Consider the following 21,441-nt stretch of genomic DNA (forward strand, 5'->3'; position numbering starts at 1 on the left):
CGCCCCATGGCACGGCCCGGGGGGGTCTGTGGGGTAAGACCCCGGCCCCGCCCCATGGCACGGCCTGGCGGGGGGGGGGGGGGTCGGTGGGTGGGGCCATCGTCCCCCTTCCTCCCAGCCTGCGGCCCGCCTGGCCCCGCCCCCGCCGCGTGGCGGCCAATGGTCATGTCGTCCACCCGAAACCCCGCCCCCCGGGGGGCCTCCCCGCGCATGCGCCCGGCGCGCGGCCCGGGCTGGGTCCGGCCGAGGGAAGATGGCGGCGGCTGGGGCTCGGCGCCGCCGGCTGGAGTCTGACGTGGGGGCGGCCGCTCTGGCCGCGGTATGAGCCGCCCGGCCCCGCCCCAGCGCCCGCGTCTCGCTGCTCCCGGCTCGGCCAGGCCTCGCCATGGCCCGGCTGGCGGATTACTTCGTGCTGGTGGGCTACGAGCTGGACAAGCGGGGTGAGTGCCGGGCCGGGGGGGGGAAACCGGGGGGGGTGAGTGCCGGGCCGGGGGGGGGAAACCGGGGGGGGTGAGTGCCGGGCCGGGGGGGGGAAACCGGGGGGGGTGAGTGCCGGGCCGGGGGGGGGAAACCGGGGGGGGTGAGTGCCGGGCCGGGGGGGGGAAACCGGGGGGGGTGAGTGCCGGGCCGGGGGGGGGGCCGGCGAGGGCCGGGCCGGGGGGGGAACCGGGGGGGGGGCGAGGGCCGGGCCGGGGGGGGGCCGGCGAGGGCCGGGCCGGGAGGGGAGGGGGAAACCGGGGGGGGGGGCGAGGGCCGGGCCGGGGGGGGGCGCACCGGGGGGGCGAGGGCCGGGCCGGGCCGGGGGGGGGAACCGGGGGAATGAATGTTGGGCCGGGGGGGATGAGTGCCGGGCCGGGAGGGGAACCGGGGGGGGCGCACCGGGGGGGCGAGGGCCGCGCCGGGCGAGGGCCGGCCGGGGGGGGGGAGTGCCGGGAGGGGGTGAGGGCCGGGCTGGGGGGGGGCGCAGGGAAGCGGGGGGACAGCGGGGTCCGCCGACGGGTTTGGGAGGCAGCCCCGGTTCGGGGGGGGCTTGGGAAGCCGGCCTGGGTGAGTGCGGGCGGGGGGCACCGTAGTGGAAAAGGGGTTTGGGGGGGTGTTGCCCGGGCTGGCCTGTGGGGGAGGGGGGTGAGTGCTGGAGGGGGGGAGCTGGCCTGGGGGTGCTGCTGGGGCTGTGGGGGAGGAGGGTGAGTGCTGGAGGGGGGGAGCTGGCCTGGGGGTGCTGCTGGGGCTGTGGGGGAGGAGGGTGAGTGCTGGAGGGGGGGAGCTGGCCTGGGGGTGCTGCTGGGGCTGTGGGGGAGGGGGGTGAGTGCTGGAGGGGGGGAGCTGGCCTGGGGGTGTTGCTGGGGCTGTGGGGGAGGGGGGTGAGTGCTGGAGGGGGGGAGCTGGCCTGGGGGTGCTGCTGGGGCTGTGGGGGAGACCGGTGAGTGCTGAGATGCAAGGCTCTTTGCAGTGGGGCAGTGAATGCAGATGGGCCCTGGCCATCGGGGCCAGGTGGGGAAGAGGATTAGCCTGTGGTTGAGCAGGGCTTGGTGGGAAGAAGTGGGTGCTCATGTTGGCAGTGTAGGGAAGGAGAGAGGAGGCAATGGAGAGCATATGGTAACTGTTGCAGGACTAGACAGTGGCAAAGGGAATCAAGTAAGTTTTGGACAAATTCAAAGGAGTGTGTGTGTGTGTGGGGGGGTGGTTTGAAGCAGAGGGTTGGGGACAAGGTCCTGAGAGTTCCAGATAGTTGGAGAGAGAAACAAAATAGTGCATTGCATGGAGGTGGTTCTACTGGAATGGTGGAAGTAGGGCACTGCCCTTGCTAACTTCTGCCCCCACTTGTCCCTGTGCGTGGACTGGATTAGCTAGTAAAAGGAACAAGTTAGGTTTGCTGGAAAGGTAATAGGGGCCATATTCCGTGTGGCAGTTTACACAATTGCATGACTTGACTCTGGTTGACTCCATGATTTCTTTGTGCAGATGCACATAAGTCTTCCCACTGGCCATTATGTCTCTGGGTCTTGGTCAAGACCAGCTACTCCTGTAGGGAAAGCCTTTCATCTGATTGCCTGGGGAAGTCCTGGAGAGTTCTGCCTGGAGATAAGGAGCCCCAGGTCCTGTTTGTGGTAGAAGGTTGGCAAGAGACCATGAACTTTGAGGAGGGCTGCTGTACAGTATATCCTGACAGTGCTTGGGATTGGTTTCCATTCTGAAATGCCAATATCCTGCTGGATGCTGACAGAATATTTATATCTGGGGCATCCCAGCAGGAGGTGGGTTGAGTTAAATTTGGTATGATGGGAGTTTGGAGGCTCTTACTGTAAATTGACTTCCAATGTCTGCTAGTCCAGTACTCGTCTGCGTTCACTTTTTCTCATTATTTTGCTCTTCTGACTTTTCCTTTGTCTGTCTAGTTACTGCAGATGTCTTAGTTTTTTGGCTGAAGGAAGTGGGCAGTAGGTAGGACCAGATGACTCCATTCTGAGGAAGTGAAGTACATCTATAAATCTGGCAATATATTTAGTTTAATCTTTGAAACTCATTATAGTATGTCCATGTCTAGCCAGTTCTGGTGTTTAGAGCAGAAAATTGTCATATCAGCTTGTGCTACTGACCGCTTTGTTTGCATTTGAGCTGGTCACTGAATTTACTTCTCAGACTGGCTCATTGAAGCCACCTTCTTCTATGAGGAGGAGAACTGGGAGCAGTTTTTCAACAGACATGCTTAGAGTTTGACACTGCTTCTGACTCTGGAAGGGCCATAAGAAGGGCTTTTTAAGAATTGGTTTATATGTCACTATTATAAATTGGCTGACCGATAACATGTTCAGAAAACAGACTCCTGTCAAAGGAGTTATAGCAATTCCGTAGTAGTACAGATGTGCACCTGGGCAGACTCTGCCTTGAGGGCCTGAATCATCTGGTCTCCAAATACTGTATGGGTAGACTTGGTTCTTAGTCTTGCTCTGGATGCTTAATTGTATTTTGTTCTGTATTTTTACCTGCTCTGGAGGCCTGATGATGGCTATGTCTCCGTTACTCATTGTGGTATCAGTGGCTTATGCTTCATTGGTTAGTGCCAGTTTTATGGCTTATGTGTTTGGAAATTGAGTTTTAGAACTCATTCTAAAATTGTGATCTGGGCTTCTGTTCTTTTTTTTTAAGTAGATGTAGGTTGTTTGGGGACAGGGTGGGGTTCTCTTTCATCAGAGAAAAGAGGGTTGGGTGTGGGTGGAGAGGTGGAAGGAGAATAAAGTAACAGGTAATCAGCAGCTAGCTTTATAGGTGCTCATAAAGTTGACACTGAGGACCTGTCAGTGCTGACTAGTTTGGATGCAATCCTGCAATTCCTGCTGTAGTCTCTCTTTGAAAACAGATGGGAGTCTCAGTGTTAACTAGTCAATGTGGGAGTCTGTATTGGCCTTGCCTGTGCTGAATGCCTAGGCCCTCGGCTGAGAGTTGATAAGATGCGTTCTGTTCTCCTGAAGGCTGCACCAGTTTGTGTTAATCTCGCCTAATTCCCTTCATGGCAGAATTCCTCTCCTCACCCCTACAGTCAGTAAGAAAACGGTGTCACCAGCTGCTATTTCCTAAATAGCAGCAGCCAGAGATGGAAGGGAGAATTTGAAATCCCTGACCACTGCAGGCCTAACACATTCACATGTCACATGCTCCACCATAGGGAGAAAGTGGCTTCTGTTCAATGATTGCTTAAACTGTCTCTCTGATTGAAGAGCTGCATTGTATCCATTTCTAGCTCAGTCTGAAATTTAACAGGCCTCCAAGCTTGTATTGGCTCTTCCAAGCAGTGTCAGGCATAATAGGATTTAATTATGCAGAGTCTTTTGTGACATCACTGAAGAAAAGATAATGTGATCACAGGTAGATGCCTTCATGTGGGGCTAAAGAGATGGAGCTGACAAGCTCAAAGGGACTGAGATTCTATTTTTGTGCAAGCTTGTCTAACAGAAAATGAGAAGAAAAATCCAGAGCCTAGGATATGTATGGGAAATGTTTTGTGAGATTCTCAGAAGGGAATCCTGGTGTGCTTGTAAGGGGCTTGTAGACACAATGTTGTTAAGAAACCTCATGGTTGGGAAAACACTGCAAAATTTCTGGAACTGGAGCAGGTGTGAAGGGGTTAGGTTAGGGACTTTACTGAGTTCTCCCATCCCTCCTATGCCTACCACTGTTTAGAAAAGAACAGGCAGTGACACTGCATCCTATGTGAAGTGTGGGGGCAAGATGATGAGCTCTCATCTGGACAATGAGATGGGATTAACTTGAGATGGCTCCATCAAACTGAGCGAGAAACAGTTTTTACAAAGTCCAAACTACCCATGGCTGAATCTCAGCAGGTGAAAAAGTGAGCAGCATTGGCACATTTTTTATCTAATTCTTGCCACGTTAGTTTGATTTTTGTTTAAGTGACTTCCTGGTCGGTGAGCCACGATACGTGTGTAATGTTTCCCAAGGGTTCTGTGCTTCTCCCATAGGGTTGCTTTGCAATGGATCCATTCTGGGCCTGTGTATGTTTCCATCCCTAGTTATGCCTTATGGAGCTGTCTTCACATGCTACTTCCACCTACTCTCCTGAGTTTAATTGTTCCAGATGGAATGAGCTTTATTTACCATAGAAAGGAGATGAATCAGCAGGGACAGAATGTTGTTGAATCCCATTGCACTGATTATACTTGAACATTGGTTATTGATCTTGGGTTTTTAGAACCTTTTGTTCCAGAAGTAAACTGTGTGCAGGGGTCACCTGAAATGCAGCCGCTTCTGGTGAGGAAGGCGGCAGCTGTTGGCTAGCATGAAGGGACACTACACAATAGTCTCGGGGAAAAAAGTAAAGGAGAATCTCAGTTCCAATTGTAACTGGAGGGGGTAAATTTAGGGAGGCAGAATATAATTACCTCATTTGGAATTTGCTCTGGAGAGCAGCCCTGACAGTTCTGAAAAGTACCATGGAATCTTTAGTGATCACTTGTAATTGCCATTTTTTAATCTTATCTAAAATACACACATCTAGCAGCACAGCATCCCATAGTGCCAGGCTCCAGTTTAGTACTGATACAGAAGGAAGAGCTCCACCAACTTTATTCCCAAACCAACATCCGGCTGCATGCCTGTATTCCTTGCATGGTCTCCCATCCAAGTATGAGCCAGTTCATTCTTGCTTAACTTTCGATTGAACAGGATCACAGTACAGGCTAGCCTCTTTGGGGGTTAATAAAAATTGAAGGAAATAGAGGAAGTGATCCTGCTGTCATCGACACACTGCTGGATGTTGGATTTCATGGGACTTGTTCACTGAGCTTCCAGATGTTTCCCCCCGAATCCTTTGTAACTGGTGTAGAGCTGTACAGTGGCACTTGACGTGCTGTAGGTGGTTCTGATATATACACAATATGAAGCTGATACTAAGTGGAGATGTTTCCGTGATAGCTGCTAAGGTGGTCAAATACAGTGGGGTTGCAGGCCATATAAGTGCATAGACAAAACTGCAGTTTAATCATATTTTCCTTGTCTTGTTGTTTGGAAAGCTGGGTATGGGAAGGGAGGGAAGATGGTGTGTAAATGTCATGCAGATTTGTGGTGACCTTTGATATGGCTTGTGTTCTGGGAAGCTGAACAGTAGGCAATGCTGTGGTGTGAAGTATATAGTTTTGGGTAGTGCAGTGGGAAGGAAAGAACTTGCAGTCATGTGTCTTGGAGGTGCAGGGATCTTAACATTTGCTCTAATGGCACAGCACTAATGGTCAATATAGGGATTGATGTTTAATTTACTGGGCAGTGGCAGGAGCAATGCAGGGAGGGCGTGAATTCCCAAAGCCTCAGGCATTTAATCAGCTAGTGAAGACTGCTCAACTCAAGATGGGGCATTAGGTGCTAGGACTTGTAGTCTTCACAGGTTGCACTGTGTACCAAGACCTTGTAATTTTTGAGGAATGCACATCTATTAAAGATTGGCTGCAATTTGATACCAGTTAGGTATAGTTTGCTTCCAGCTTCTGGCAAGCTCTCAGTGCAGCAATTGAGTGAAGTTTGGGCATCTCTACCTTGAACTATTCACATTCTGTTCTCTCCAAGCTGTACTAGCATTAGACTTCAGCAGCGTTTCTAGTCTAAAACTGAACGATGCTAGCAAGACCCAAAGAGGACTCATACCATATGCTATGAGAAGCAGCCACAGAGGGAGGAATTTGGTTTTCTGTTGCTGGGGGATCACTCTGAGGGAGAGAGATGAGTCAGTCAGTAGAGGGAGGCAAGAAATTGGTCAGTTGCATCTCCTTCTCAGAAAACTATGAACAAGAGTGAACTGGCCAGTTCTTTGAAAATTTCAGTCTTGCCCTAACCTCCTTCCTGCCTGGCACTGGCCAGAAAGCTTCCCCTCTCCTCAGCCAACAAGTGGTTACATATGCTTTTTACAAGTGGTGTGCAGAATACTCTGGAAGCCAGGGAGGCAGAAGTGACACTTCTTGTTTTGGACAACATACTCCACCTCTGTAAGAAGCCTTTGGGAACCAGCTCCCAAAGTATAGAAGGTGTTTGATTTCCAGGCAACTGGTTAGTGATTTTTTTTTTTTTGTGAGTTTGGCACTGATGTCCACTTCCCATGTCATGACTCCAGTTTTCACTTGTCCAGCCCTGAAGGACCTCAGATCCTGGCTGAACTTGGAGAATATTTATTTCATCATCTGAAAGTGACTAACTGCCTTACTGATTGGATTAGTCCTGACGTGGCCATAACCTGTGTGACTGGCTGCTACCATGGAGGATGCAGCCACCTCCCTTCTTACAAACAAAGTGCGTATGTAGTGTAGCTTGGAGAGAGGCTGCATTGGCTGCCATGGACACATGCAGACTCTTGGACTTAGGGAGAACTACTGAGATAGTAGATTGTTTAGGAGGAGGGAAAAGGGTCTGTTGTTTTGGATGGATTCCAAATATACTTGTCTTTAAGTGGGCGATATGAAATGAAAGCCTTAGGTCTTATTTTGCTGCTCTTGACCTTTCCAATCTGTAGAATATCCTCAAGGAAAATTTGTGGGTGTAGCTTTACTATCGTAGCTTCCCAGGGACCTGTGGGTACCAGGTGGGTCTCTCAGATGCTGCTGGTATCGCATTTTCATTTTAGTTTGTCTGGTGAGATGTTGTGAACTGATGGGTTAATATCCAAGGGTGTGATGGGGGACAAGTGAAAGGGAAACCTGCCTAGTTCATGAGAAATATATTTGGAAGGATGGAAGCTGGAATAGTTCAGCAAACTCTCCAGCAAGTCTGTTTCTCTCCAGATCTGCACCAGCAGCTTCATGGGAGCAGAAATGAAAGTTAAAGATAAACTAGTTCAGACTACTTCAGAGAAACAGGAAATGGGGTTTGGCAGCTACAGCACTAGGCTCATTAGAGAGGTTGGATACTGCTCTCGTGGAGTCCAGCTCATTCAGAATGTTTGTTTAGGTTTATAGTTGGTGGATAACCTGAGCTTTCTAAGGGAGTCTGGTCTTGTACTTGCCACATACCCTTATGATGCATAACCTTTCTGATCTCTGTAGGAACACTCTGCTGTGACAGTGGCTTCATCTTTGGGGCATGAGGTAAAATGAGCACTGACTCTTGCATGGAAACATGTTGTCTTACTGACAAATTGTACCATGAAGTGGTCAGAAGCCAATATGGGATGCTCTGAAATCACAGTGTGGTGATGCCCTAGGCCACCGAACAAAGATTCTGTTGCTTTTCCTCCTGGTCAGTGAAATCTCTACTTCTGCATTTTGCACTATTAATGTTAATGTGCCCAGGCACTGGATTCCTGCCCCCTTGTCAGGCTGTGGATTGTGATCAGTGAAGCAGAATGCTGAAGAATACAGCAAACCCAAAATCCCCCTGCAAACTGTGGCTGCATGACGTGCTCTTCTAATCTGTCTGTCCAATCACTTGCACCTTGTGATTGCAGGGCCTCGCCACTGCCTGTTCGTGTGCTGAGCCAATGCCTGCGTGTATCTGTAGTGGTGTGCTGTGCAAATCTTCAGATGTTTTATCAGAGGGTTGTATGTTTCAGAGCCTCCAGATAAAAGTACTCATGAGAGTAAGAATACTCCAGCAGAAGGAAACTGGTCTCATCATGTGTGTGTTTGTGTCACACTGTGCCACTGTTCATGCCATTCTCAGTGAAAGGATGTTTTCAGACCTCTTGAGCTGTTTGTCCGTAGGGTGTGTCTTCACTAGCAATCTTAAAGTGCTGCCACGGCAGCGCTTTAACGTGGCTGTGTACTTGCGGCACCAGAGCTGGTAGAGAGCTCTCCCAGTGCTGTAAAAAGCCCCCCCCCCCCCCCCCGGGGGAGTAGCTCCCAGTGCTGGTGCACTGTCTACACTGCCACTTTACAGTGCTGAAACTTCCTTGTGCGCGGTGTGAAAAAACCACCCCCCTGAGCGCTGCAAGTTTCAGCGCTGTAAAGTGTCAGTGTAGACAAGGCCTTAGAGTGATTCTGCTAATGTTGACAAATGGCCACATTTGCAAAGCCCTGGACTCTTTGCTTTCCTTGAAGTCTTGTAGCTGAAAGGTTAACTGCAAAGCTGCTCTGTGTATCAGTCTGAGAGCCAGATCTTTAATGGATGAGAGCAGCTTGATTCCAGATACTTATTTAACATTAACTGAGGGCACAGTATGTTTGACTGTATAAAACAGTGAGAAAGAAGACATGGCCTCCTGCCCAAAGGAGCTCACAATCTGAGATACATTTCTGAATAAACCACAGAGAAATCGGCTCTTCCTCCTATCCCTGTCCCCAGTTTACAGTTTCCCCATGAAACTGCGCCCCTCACTAACCCTTAAACCCAGCATTTTCTGTCAGCTCCCTGCCTATGGTTAAATTGTTAGTGAGGTCTTCAGCTGTTGCAGTGGTAATGCAGAACCCTAAACTCAGGTAGTTGAATGAAGGATGATCAGTTTTTTCAAAGGATTGGTTCTAAACTCTATTTTTAATGTGCTGTAAGCATATATTCTCTTACTAATTTCTCTTCACCACACTATTACAAATATTTTCACAAGCTTTGTGTGTTGCCCTTTAAATTGTCTGGATTCATATCTGTTTTTGTTCAGGTATGGAATGCTTGGTCTTGCCCTAGTTCCTGTTCACAAAAACCACTACACAGAACAACTAAGAGTCTTTGTGCAGGGAAGATTTAGGATTAGAATAATACTGCTGTTTGGGAGTGTGGAGTAGTAGCAGAGCTGTGTGCATGAGGAGCCTAGAACGCCGAGGCTAGGGAATACTGCAGATCAGGGTTGGGGTGCAATTGTAAGGCTTGGTAGGGGAGCTTAGGTCTGGAACTGTGCAGGGCATGTAGGCTGGGATTGAGGGTATCAGTATAGCTGTGTGTCTGGGGAGCCCAGGACTTGAATACCAGGGGTGCAGCACATTGGGACTGAGAGCAGTGTCAGAGAAGCTTGCATGCCATATACCTACTTTAGTCAGTGCTCTCTGTTCCTCGCTTTCATGAGCATTGAAACTGACTGTTTCAGATTCTGTCAAATCCTTTCACTGCTGACTGCAGTTAGCAGTCACTGTAAATCCTTTCTGTACCAGATGACTGGAGGATAGCTAATGTGACACCAGTTTTTTAAAAAGGCTCCAAAGGTGATCCTGGCAATTATAGGCCGGTAAGTCTAACTTCAGTATCGAGCAAATTGGTTGAAAGTATAGTAAAGAACAGAATTATCAGACATACAGATAAACGTGATTTATTGGGGAAGAGTCCAGATGGTTTTTGTAAAGGGAAATCATGCCTCACCAATTTATTAGTTCTTTTAGGGGGTGAACAAATGTGGACAAGGGTGATCCAGTGGATATAGTGTACTTAGACTTTCAGAAAGCCTTTGACAAGGTCCCTCACCAAAGACTTAAGCAAAGTAAACAGTCATGGGGTAAAAGGGAAGGTCCTCTTGTAGATCAGTAACTGGTTAAAAGATAGGAAACAAAGGGTAGGAATAAATGGTCAGTTTTCAGAATGGAGAAAGGTAAATAGTGGTATCCCTCAGGGGTCTGTACTGGGACTAGTACTGTTCAACATATTCATAAATGATATGGAAAAACGGGTATACATTGAGGTGGCAAAATTTGCAGACAATACAAAATTACTCAGGTTAGTTAAGTCCAAAGCAGACTGCAAAGAGTTACAAAGGGATCTCACAAAACTGGGTGACTGAGCAACAAAATGACACATGAAATTCAATGTTGATAAATGCAAAGTAATGCACATTGGAAAACATAATGCCAAATCTACATAGAAAATGAGGGGGTCTAAATTAGCTGTTACCACTCAAGAAAGAGATCTTGGAGTCATGGTGGATAGTTCTCTGAAACCATCTGCTCAATGTGCAGCAGCAGTCAAAAACGGTAACAATGTTAGGAACTGTTAGGAAAGGAATAGATAAAAAGACAGAAAATATCATCATGCCTCTATATAAATCCATGGTCTGTCCACATAGATTCATAGATATTTAGGTCAGAAGGGACCATTATGATCATCTAGTCTGACCTCCTGCACAACGTAGGCCACAGAATTTCACCCACCACTCCTGCAAAAAGCCTCTCACCTATGTCTGTGCTATTGAAGTCCTCAAATGTGGTTTAAAGACTTCAAGGAGCAGAGAATCCTCCAGCAAGTGACCCGTGACCCGTGACCCATGCTACAGAGGAAGGCAAAAAACCTCCAGGGCCTCTTCCAATCTGCCCTGGAAGAAAATTCCTTCCTGATGCCAAATATGGCAATCAGCCAAACCCTGAGCATATGGGCAAGATTTGTATGTGTAGAGGCTTGTAGGGGCTTGTGCTGGGAGAGAAGCTGAGCTCTGACTAGGGGTCCCACATCTTGAATACTGAGTGCAAATCTGGATGCTCCGTATCAAAAAAGATATATTGGAATGGGAGAAGGTACAGAGAGGGGTAACTAAAATGATTAGAAGGTGCGGAACAGCTTCTGTATGAGGCGAGATTAAAGAGGCTGGGACTGTTCAGCTTGAAGAAGAGACGAGTAAGCGGGGGGTAGGCTAGAGGCCTATAAAATCATAACGGGTGTGGAGAAAATGAATAAGGAAAAGTTATTTACCCCTTCACATAACACAAGAACTAGGGGTCACCCAATGAAATGAATAGGCAGCAGATTTAAAACAAACAAAAGGAAGTACTTCTTCAAACAATAAACAGTCAACCTGTGGAACTGTTTGCCAGGTTGTGTTGTGAAGGCCAAAACTATGACAGGGTTAAAAAAAAGAACCAAATAAGTTCAATGGCTATTAGCCAGGATGGTTAGGGATGCACCACCATGCTCTTGAGTGTCCCTAGCCTCTGTTTGCCAGAAGCTGGGAGTGGACAGGGGATGGATCACTTGATTGCCTGCAGTTATTCCTTCTGAAGCACCTGTCATTGGCCACTGTTGGAAGACAAGATACTGGGCTGGATGGACTGTTGGTCTGACCCATTATAACCATTCTTATGTTCTGACTTTTCAGAGTAAAATAAAATTAACTGTCAGCTGTGGGGCAAATACCTGGAACCAGTCAGACCTCAGGTGGAGATGACCAGGGCCTGAAGCCTTCTCTCTGAGATCACTTGATTTTACAGAGAGCTTCAATGGGGGATCTGCTCTTAAGTCTGTTGCTTGGTGAGAAGAATTTATCACGTGTGGCTGTGAGACACAGAAACACCTCTCAATAATGGTCTAAGAGCCCTTCCAGGCTGGATTGTTGTTTCAGTGGCTTACATGGGACTGTACATAAGAGCTTCGGTAACTCTTTAAGCAGTGTTCTCCAGGACACTTTACTGTAGTTCTGACTGCATTGACCTGCTGGACATAAATTGTCGTTTTACCCTGGCTGTACATAATGTTAGAAATTAGTTCCTTCACATGGGCTGTTCAAGTGCCATCTTCTGGTCTGGACTTCTTAATGTGCCACAGCTAAATAAGAAAACTTCTTGGTCCTTTCTGATTGCTGTAAGAGGAGCCTGCATTACTAAAAACTGGTGTGCGAATGAAGTATTTGAGTGAGCATATCTTTAGCTTCTGCCTCCCTCCTTTACTTCTGAGGCTCTGGGGGAACTATGGGCAGATGCCATGGCAGATGCTTTTGCTGGGAGAGAAGCTGCCCTACAACAAGGGTCAATCCTGTCTATTTTATTCAGTGAAGCCACTGGAGGGGCTGATGAGGCAACAATATTGAAGTGCCAGCAATACATTGACACCCAGTTCCATATCTCCTTTATGTGAGATGTAAACAGCTCTGTCTTTGAGCTCAATGCCTCGCCAAACGCAACGTCCGGCTAAAGAACAGTTGGCTAAAGCTGATCCGAGACAAGACTGAGTTGAATCTGAAAGGGAGAGGGAATCCCTTAGGATTTGCCTCTTCCATAATATCCCCCTCTATTGAGGCCATCTACATGTGAAGTTGCTTTGCAGTCTTGGGGTCCTGGTGGACACTCTGCCACTGGATGTCTTAATAGTCATGGCTTTGAAAAACATCCATTTCCATCTGAGAGTGGTCGCAAGATGGTGCTCCATTCTGTTGAAAGCAAGTCTGGCCCAGGTGACCCATGTGCTTGAGCAACAGGCTTGGTTACTGCAGCTCATATCTAGGGATGAAACCACACATCCCAAAAAAGCTCAAACTGACACAAGTGGTAGCTTCCTATTCACTTAGCAACGCAGGTTGCCATGAACACATCACCCTAGTACTCCACTCTGCACTTCCTCTCCACTGAATACAGAGTCCAATTCAAGGTCTCTCACTTGATAGTCCCTTGGAGGGCTCTGAATATCTGAAAAATCATCTCTTCCTCTGTCATGACTTTGAAGGACTGTTATGTTCCATTGGAAATAAGAAACTTGATTAGTGGGGAGAGATTCATGAGCATGGGAGATTTAACTGTCTCAGATGCTGTGTCTAGGCTATGGAGCTCATTGCCACAACAGGTAAGAGACCACAAGTCTCTCAGTGCTCAAAACTCAGCAGTGAGATTTAGATGTCCTGCAGCTGGTTCCACATACACTTATGCAAATTTAAACCATTCATGTTTACTTTGAAAAGTGAGGAAGGAGATATAGTTGGTACATTTAACACTTGAGTGGTGTTCTAATACTGTGCTAATAGGTGCCTGTCATGGGGCATGCACACCCTGTCCCCTTTTGGGATCGGGTAAGAGTTGGCTATAGCCCCGCGGATCAGTCTGCACGGCCACTCTGTGTCTCGGGGTAGTGTGGCTTAATGGCCAAAGTCAGTATGACTGGCCTTCTACCAGGAAGGGAGGCCTTAGGGCCAGAGTCGATGCCACTGCCTCCCCTGTCGGGGTGGGGTGGCCTTACTAGGGAAGTAAAATATGAAATGGTTAACTGGTAAGCATTAGTCTTACCGGTTAACACGCTCTAACCGTTAACCCCCATCCCTGGCCCAGCTGGCCAGAGCGACCCCAAGCCGGCCAGCCAGTCGGAGCAGCCCCAGCTTCACTCCTTTTTATCGGTTAACTGATTAAACAATATAATTGTAATAATTTAAAAGGTTAACTTTTTAAATGATATTTACAGCCCTAGGGCTAACAGCCAGAGTCAATATAGCGGCTCTCTTTATCAGGGCATGATGGCCTAGCAGCCAGAATCAATACAGTGGCCCCCTTTATCAGGGCAAAGTGGCCTAACACCCAGAGTCAATAGAGTTGCCCTTTCTGTCAAAGCAGGGTGGCTTAGCGGCCTGAGTCAATCGGATTGGTGAGGTGAGCCACCACTCCAGGGTTGGCGGCAGCTGGGATGGGGGGCCTGGGCCCTCCCTTTTCACCAGGTCCCAACCCAGGGCCCTGACAGTGGCGGGTTTGCCCGCCATCAGCTCGGTGGGATCCCGCTGAAACACACAGAGCTCGTCTCCGGTTCTATAACCAATTCCCCCGCAAAGTTTCCCTGGGTCAGGTTAAGCAACTTTCTTTTCGTAGGGCAGATAAAATACCATTTTTTTATCATTGTGGTAAAGATGAGTAGTTTTTGAGCCTGGGCTAACGCATTTAGAGTAATGGCGTGTCTTAATGGCCCAGAGTACTCCTTTCTCCCCTTTCATGAGAGAGAAGATTTCCTATGGAGTTCACTGCCAAAAATTCCTCTCAGCACAACAGTATGATTGGGAACAAATTACTGGTATTTGTATAGTTGTGTCCCGTATGTTAGTTTCAGAGCACTGTAGGAACATTGAGGAACTGTCAACTTAAAATGTTGGCTGTACACAAAATGTTTTGACTGTATTGCTAATAACACCTTCATGTATTGCCAGTGAGAATTCTGAAGATCTAATTTACATGTTTCTGGTGCTTTTTGTTTCCTTTTTGTATTTCTCTGTTTGGATAATGAAAATCAATGAAGTTAGCCACTTTGTTTCCATTTGGTTTAGTTTTCAGGTTCTTAGCTGCAGCAGTGTTTGAAATTGAAATTCTGCTGGGGGGAGATTTATTTGTATAAAAATTCCAATGAAAGCAGTTTTGAGACTGTGGAAGGTCTTAAGTTTTGTAAGGTTTCAGAGTGGCAGCTGTGTTAGTCTGTATCTGCAAAAAGAACAGGAGGACTTGTGGCACCTTAGAGACTAACCAATTTATTTGAGCATAAGCTTTCATGAGCTACAGCTCACTTCATCAGTTTTGTAAAAGTTTTTCACCACATTTAAACTTTGGGCCAAATTTAAATTGACACTCAAACCTCCCAATCTCAGTTCTGTAAGCCTCCTCATTTAGATCCCTGCTTAAACTCCTTTCGCGACATGTTAGTTAACCATACAAAGCACTTTAATAGAGCCGCCAAAATGTGCTTGAACTTTACCAGAGTAACAATGTGAAAGTATTTTTTTAACCTTTGAGCTGCTTCATGCCATCTTCCCTCATTGTAACTCTTTGTGTTTCATGGAAAATTAGGTTATAAGCTCTTTGACACAGGGATTATATCCGTGTACTTTCTCTCTAGTGGCTGTCTCTTTTGGACACTGTAAATAAGCTTTTTGTGATGCAGTAGGGATCGGGGTGGATTGACCGGGGAATGTCATCTAGTTCTGCTGGGTCTGTCTGCATGGGGGATGGGAGAGCAGAGGATGACTCCACTTGAGTGAGGATACCTGAGCCTGTAACCTGATCTGGGAGGGGGTTGGACCCCGGTGACACCTTTGCCTGGGAAACTGGACAAATGTTAGAGGAGTTTCAGTTTTGGGCTGGCTGGGAAGACGCAGGGAACCCCAAGTCTGGGGTCTATGCTCCTTGCCCCCCAGAGGGACCTGGCTGAGGGGTCCCAGTTGTACTTACAAGCCCTGCTTGGAACTGTGTTCCTGTCACCTAATAAACCTTCTGTGTTGCTGTCTGGCTGAGAGTCACGGTGAATCGCAGTAAGTGAGGGTACAGGGCCCTGACTCCCACACACTCTGTGACACCTTGTTACAACAAATTACAAGTAATTTATAACTTGGGAGTCTCTAGCTTCCAGATTTGTGCTCAGACTCCTATTCCATGCTCATTATGACTAGATGAGGTTGCAGAGCAGTCAGAGCTAGGGGTTTGTATTCTTGCACTGATTTAAATCAGATTTTTATTTACAGTATGGCCCCAAATCAGCCACGTGTCAGTTTGTGGGGAGCAACCTGCATATTTGGCAGCTGCTTGGCTGCCTTGTTACTGAGATTTGGACAGTGCTGTGAGGCTTTTTTCTGAATAATTTTTTCTAATGAAATCTATACAGCATTAAATGTTCAAAAAAACAAACTGCTTGGATGTCTCTTCTGCTTGCTGGAAAGCTGGATTTTTACGTTGAAGGTAGCTGCAGGAAGTAGAGCAGAGTCCCAGTCAGGCTGTTTCACCTCGGTTCTATGCATCCTCTTCCTCTTTGCTCTGTGGCCTTGGATCTCTGAAACTTGCTTGTTATCCAGATGTGAGTGCTGTGCAGTCTGGCTGAGTCATGCCTTTTGTGGAACAGAGTGAAATGGGCTGCTATTTTTATAGTGGTGCTGTTCATTCTGCCTCAGGCGCTGACAGTTTCTAAGTTGAGGAATTTATAACTAAAACCTACTAATCTGTCTCAGACTGCAGCTTGCAGCCCATACCTCAGTCTAGGAGGGGAGTGGCTTCTTTTTCAGGATCTCACTTTGTTGATCATGATGCTGGTGCTGAATGGATTTTGTGCTCTGAGAACTTGCAAGGATGTCTTGTGGCCATTGCTCTTTAAAGTAGTTAAACCCCTTCAACCCTTTGTCTGTTTTAGGTACTTCTAGGACACCTGTTCCCATAATATATGTGACATTTGTAATCCCCAGATATTCAAGGAGGCTATTTTGTTTACATTATCAGCTGTCATGCACTAAACTCTTTGAGAGTCCTTAAATTTATCCTCACTACTTGGTGTCTGAAAAGATCCATAATAAATTACATGAACTGGGCTTTACTACCAGGCAATCCCAAAGTGCCTTGCACCCTGACTTTAAAAACTTGATAGGGGATTGCTTCATTGGCCACTGAGATGGGGCAAGGCAGGTGTTTACCAGTGCAGCTCCCTGGTGCCTAGATATCTCCGTGATTAGTGCAATATAAATATGCAACACTACACAGTAGTTCAAGACAGGTGATGAAGAATTCTGTAACGATTGAAGTTGCAGGGGAATTTATGGAAGCAGGACATAGATACCCAAGTTAGAATGTTGTCAGGACACCAGCTACTCTGTATAAAGTCCTATGGAAGCTACAAAGAGCAATGGCAGACAAGACATTTTTATTTCTCATTGGAAAATGCAGTGAATCCTCTACATCCCAATTATGTTTTGAGATCTGCTTATAAGAAGTTGCTTTTTTAAGATTAAATATGAAGAAAAACATATGACTGCATGTGTCAATAATATAAGATAGTTACCATAAGCAAGAACCTCCTAAATTTAGGGCAACATCCACTCCTCTGCTAATCTCCTTTTGGCTGGGGATCTGTAGAACCAGGCTAGACATTTTTTCTTGACTTCCTACTGATACAGCTCCTCGAGTGGCTGGCTTTTTCATATAGACCTGCTATGAGCCGGGTCAGATGACCGTGGCTAAAACACTGTGCATCCAGTGCCCTGTCTGTACTAGTGCTTCCAGTGTTACTGCTTTTGGTAGAGCTGCAGCAGAGGTAGCAGCAGTAGAAAATCAGGGGACACAGCCTTGATGAGCAGTGAGAACGTGAAAGCCTCTGAGTAATCAAACATGAGTTGGGCCTTGTCTATACTAAAAAGTGCAGTAGTACTAAATCATTTAAAAACTGATCCAGTTAAATGAATGCAACCCCTAATGTTGATTAACTTAAACCAGTTTAACCCTTACTTAGATTGATTTAGATCCTCAATAACTTACTGAGGCAAGCGAAATTGATTTAAGCAAGTGTTAAACCAGTTGAAGTGCATATGCATTGGGCATTTGCATCATTAGGCATTTGTACCAGTTTAGGTAGGTCAGTTTTTAAGACCAGTGCATTTTTGTAGTAAAGACAAGAGCTTAGATCCTGTGCACGCTGGTAGAAGTGAGCTAACTGCCTAGCTGAATGTAGATGGTTCTGATCCCAGTGTACACACAGCCCCAGTTTCTGAAGAAAGTGTTTGTGTTCTTGGTACGTTTAATAGTGCAGTTATCTTGCTCAACCTGTTCTCTTGTCAGCTGTAGTGTTCCAAAAAGTGAACTAGATGTAAAGGCTGTTCCTCGTGCACTGTAGTTGCGGGCTTGCAGCAAAATTAGAATCATAGAATATCAGAGTTGGAAGGGACCTCTGGAGGTCATCTAGTCCAACCCCCTGCCCAGAGCAGGACCAATCCCAACTAAATCATCCCAGCCAGGGCTTTGTCAAGCCTGACCTTAAAAACTTTTAAGGAAGGGAATTCCACCACCTCCCTAGGTAACGCATTCCAGTGTTTCACCACCCTCCTAGTGAAAAAGTTTTTCCTAATATCCAACCTAAATCTCCCCCACTGCAACTTAAGACCATTACTCCTTGTTCTGTCATCTGCTGTCACTGAGAATAGTCTAGATCCATCCTCTTTGGAACCTCCTTTCAGGTAGTTGAAAGCAGCTATCAAATCCCCCCTCATTCTTCTCTTCCGTAGACTAAACAATCCCAGCTCCCTCAGCCTCTCCTCATAAGTCATGTGTTCCAGACCCCTAATCATTTTTGTTACTCTTCGCTGGACTCTCTCCAATTTTTCTCCATCCTTCTTGTAGTGTGGGGCCCCAAACTGGACACAGCACTCCAGATGAGGCCTCACCAATGTTGAATAGAGGGGAACGATTACGTCCCTCGATCTGCTGGCAATGCCCCTACTTATACACCCCAAAATGCCATTTGGCCTTCTTGGCAACAAGGGCACACTGTTGACTCATATCCAGCTTCTCATCCCCTGTCACCCCTAGGTCCTTCTCTGCAGAACTGCTGCCTAGCCATTCGGTCCATAATCTGTAGCAGTGCATTGGATTCTTCCGTCCTAAGTGCAGGACTCTGCACTTGTTGTTGTTGAATCTCATCAGATTTCTTTTGGCCCAATCCTCCAATTTGTCTAGGTCCCTCTGTATCCTATTCCTACCCTCCAGCGAATCTATCACTCCTCCCAGTTTAGTGTCATCCGCTAAATTACCCTAGAAGGCCTGAAAAAATAAAAACTGCCTAAAGAGTAGGTTTTCCCTTTCTTCCCTCCTCTGTATAAATGCACTCATGCCTTGTCCCACTGCTTCCTCAAACCCAGCGTATCTATTGGGGGTAGCTACCTAGAGATGCTTGATCCCTCGTGGCTGCAGGTGTAAAGTGATTGCTTCAGACAGGCTGAAGTAGTAAAAGGGAGGGAGGGTGGGCTTGTGCAGCTGCATGCCGGTGCTCTGGTGGTGGGGAGCAGAGAGTGAGTTCATTGTCTTTTCCTCTTCTCCAGACACAACAGCTTTGTTCATTAGAGTGAAGCAGAGAAGACAGTTACTCGCTTCAGATCTCGGGCTGCTCTGGACTGGTGATGGTGGAGGAGGCAGCAAGGGGATGCTGTCATGGGCTTTATTTAGAAACGAGCCCTAGTGGTTTTCCTGGGTTCTCGGATGATTGTTTGTGTGAAACACTTAAGATAATTATTAGATGGAGAGGAAATGGCATCTGTTCTGATGGGGACCTCTGGGCTTATCCAGCCTGAGAGAACTCAAAGGCTGGTATTGAAAAGACTCAAGTAAGGGTAATGAAAATGATTACAGGCCAAGGGAGACTTCCAGATGAGGTAAGTCGGAAAAGATTAGAACTGCTATTCCTGGGGGAATTATGTGCCAAAAAATTAAAAATTCGGGGCACAATATTTTAAAATTTTGCATAATTTGTCAAAATAATATAGTATAATCATGCCAATTTCAATTATTTGGTAATTTATTTCAAAATACCTGTCAGCAAGTGTGTCTAAACTCAACTTGCAAATCACCTCAGCAGGAATTTTTCCTGAATCATGAGTGGTCTCTGAAGACCCATGTCCTTTGGTCCATCTTAGTACATCTTGGGGCATTGACCGTGCCGATTGACCTGTTTGCCATGATAGACAACAAAAAATGCTGTCTGTTTTGCTCTCGAGGGGATCTCAGTCCAGACTCCCTGACCGACACATTTCAGTCTTGTATGATTTCCCTCTAATTCTAATCATCCCACAGGTTACCCTCAAATTGAAATTGTACTGTGCCAAGGTCATCCTTGTTGCTCTGGCATGGCCGAGGCAATGTTGCTTCTCTGACCGTCTCACATTATCGATTCAACCTCCCATGTCCCTTCTTCTTCATCCTGACCTCCTGACTTAGCATCACGATCAGATTTTGCATCCCACACTTAGCTTCTCTTCATTTCACTGCATAGCTGCTCCATGGTTAAATGAGTAAGAGCAATGTTCAGAGGCTGTTCGACCGGTTCTACTCAATGGTAGGAAACTCTCTACCAGAGTGACTTATTTGGCTAAATGGAAGTGGGTTTTTTTGTATGGTTGTTGGCCCACAGAGTTCAGCTGAAGCTGGCTGGTATCCAGGATGTCTTGGAGTACCTGTTACATCTTCATTCATCAGGTCTTTCACTTAGCTCCATGAGGATGCACCTGGCGGAGTTTTCAGTGTTTTATCAGTTTGTCCAAGGGTGCTCAGTATTTTCAAATACCAAGGTAGTAAGGTTCTTGGAAGGAGTCCTTTTTCTCCACCCACCAATCAGAGGACCACTTCCTTAATACTGTCTTTTCAGCTCTGATGGAATCTCCATTTGAGCCTCTGGCATCATTTTTTCCTCGTGTCAAAATACTGTTTCTGGTGGCAATGACATCTGCAAGGAGAGTGTGAAAGTTGCAGGCTTCGATGGCAGAGCCTTCTTACGTGAAATTTTCCAATGACAATGACCTTGTGGCCACACCCCAAGTTTTTATCTAAAGTAGCTTCTCAATTTCATTTGAACCAGGCGGTGTATTTACCTGTGTTCTTTCCTAAGCTGTATTCAACCCTGGAGGAGCAGCTTCTTCACAAGTTGGATGTCAGGTGATGTCTAGCTTTTTCCCTGGACACGACTAGACTTTTTTTTTGCTTTGCCTCATCTGTTTGTGTTGTGTGCCAACCGAATGAAGGGACAGGTGGTCTCTTCACAGACAATCTATAGATGGATAACTTCCTGTATCAAGACAGCATATGAAGTAGCTCTGACTACACCCCTTCAAAGGGTGTAAGCTCATTCTATAAGAGCGTAGGCCATGTCGACAATGTTTCTAAGTGACATTCCAATATTGGACCTTTGCAGGGCTGCCACTTGGTCCTGTGAGCATAGTTTATGAACCTGCATCCTTTGGGAAGGCAGTCCTGCAATCTTTGTTTAAATAGACTCAAAGTCCCACCTCTTGTGAGTACCACTTGTGAATCACCTACTTTGAGTACACAGCTGCATCTACTCGAAGAAGGAAAAAGAGGTACTTAGCTGTGGTGAAACTGTTCTTTGAGATGTGGTGCAGATGTGTATTCCACAATGCACCCTGCATCTCTTCTGCAATCGAGTCTATGTTCTTGACACTCTGAGTGAAGGAACTGAGGTGGCGTCAGGGCAGCACTGCCTTATATAGCCAGGGGAGAGGCGTACAGCCACGAGCTGCGAGTGTCACCCCTACACGTACTGCTAGGAAAATTCTCCAGCTCCAATGTGCTGGGTGCGTGCACACTATGTGGAATACACGTCTGCATCACATCTCAAAGAACACCAGTTACAACATAGGTACAGTTACCACTTTTTATTGGAGTGCATCCTGAACCTAAATAAAACTGTCCCACATTGGGCCTCTTGTATCTATAGGTGGATAACTTAGATTGCATTGTGCGGGCTTCTCTCCAGGCCTGACACATTTTCTGCTTCTGATGCACTTAAATAATTTTTATTTTTATGTCTGGCTGTTTGCTCTTC

The 21,441-nt window shown here is 46.9% G+C and overlaps 1 protein-coding gene across 7 annotated transcripts in view; it reads left to right on the forward strand.

The window, feature by feature from the left end:
* Nucleotides 1-231: 231 nt before the first annotated feature.
* The window catches only part of SBF1 (SET binding factor 1), a 153,043-nt gene continuing 131,833 nt past the window's right edge, over nt 232-21,441 (forward strand). For all 7 annotated transcript variants that reach the window (XM_073328995.1, XM_073328997.1, XM_073328999.1 and 4 more), the window contains exon 1: nt 232-440. In XM_073328995.1, the coding sequence (XP_073185096.1) occupies nt 386-440 (55 nt within the window). In that variant the 5' untranslated portion in view covers nt 232-385. The remainder of the gene's footprint in view (nt 441-21,441) is intronic.

This window comes from Lepidochelys kempii, chromosome 1 (genome assembly GCF_965140265.1).
Source record: "Lepidochelys kempii isolate rLepKem1 chromosome 1, rLepKem1.hap2, whole genome shotgun sequence".
In the NCBI taxonomy this organism is placed as follows: Eukaryota; Metazoa; Chordata; order Testudines; family Cheloniidae; genus Lepidochelys; species Lepidochelys kempii.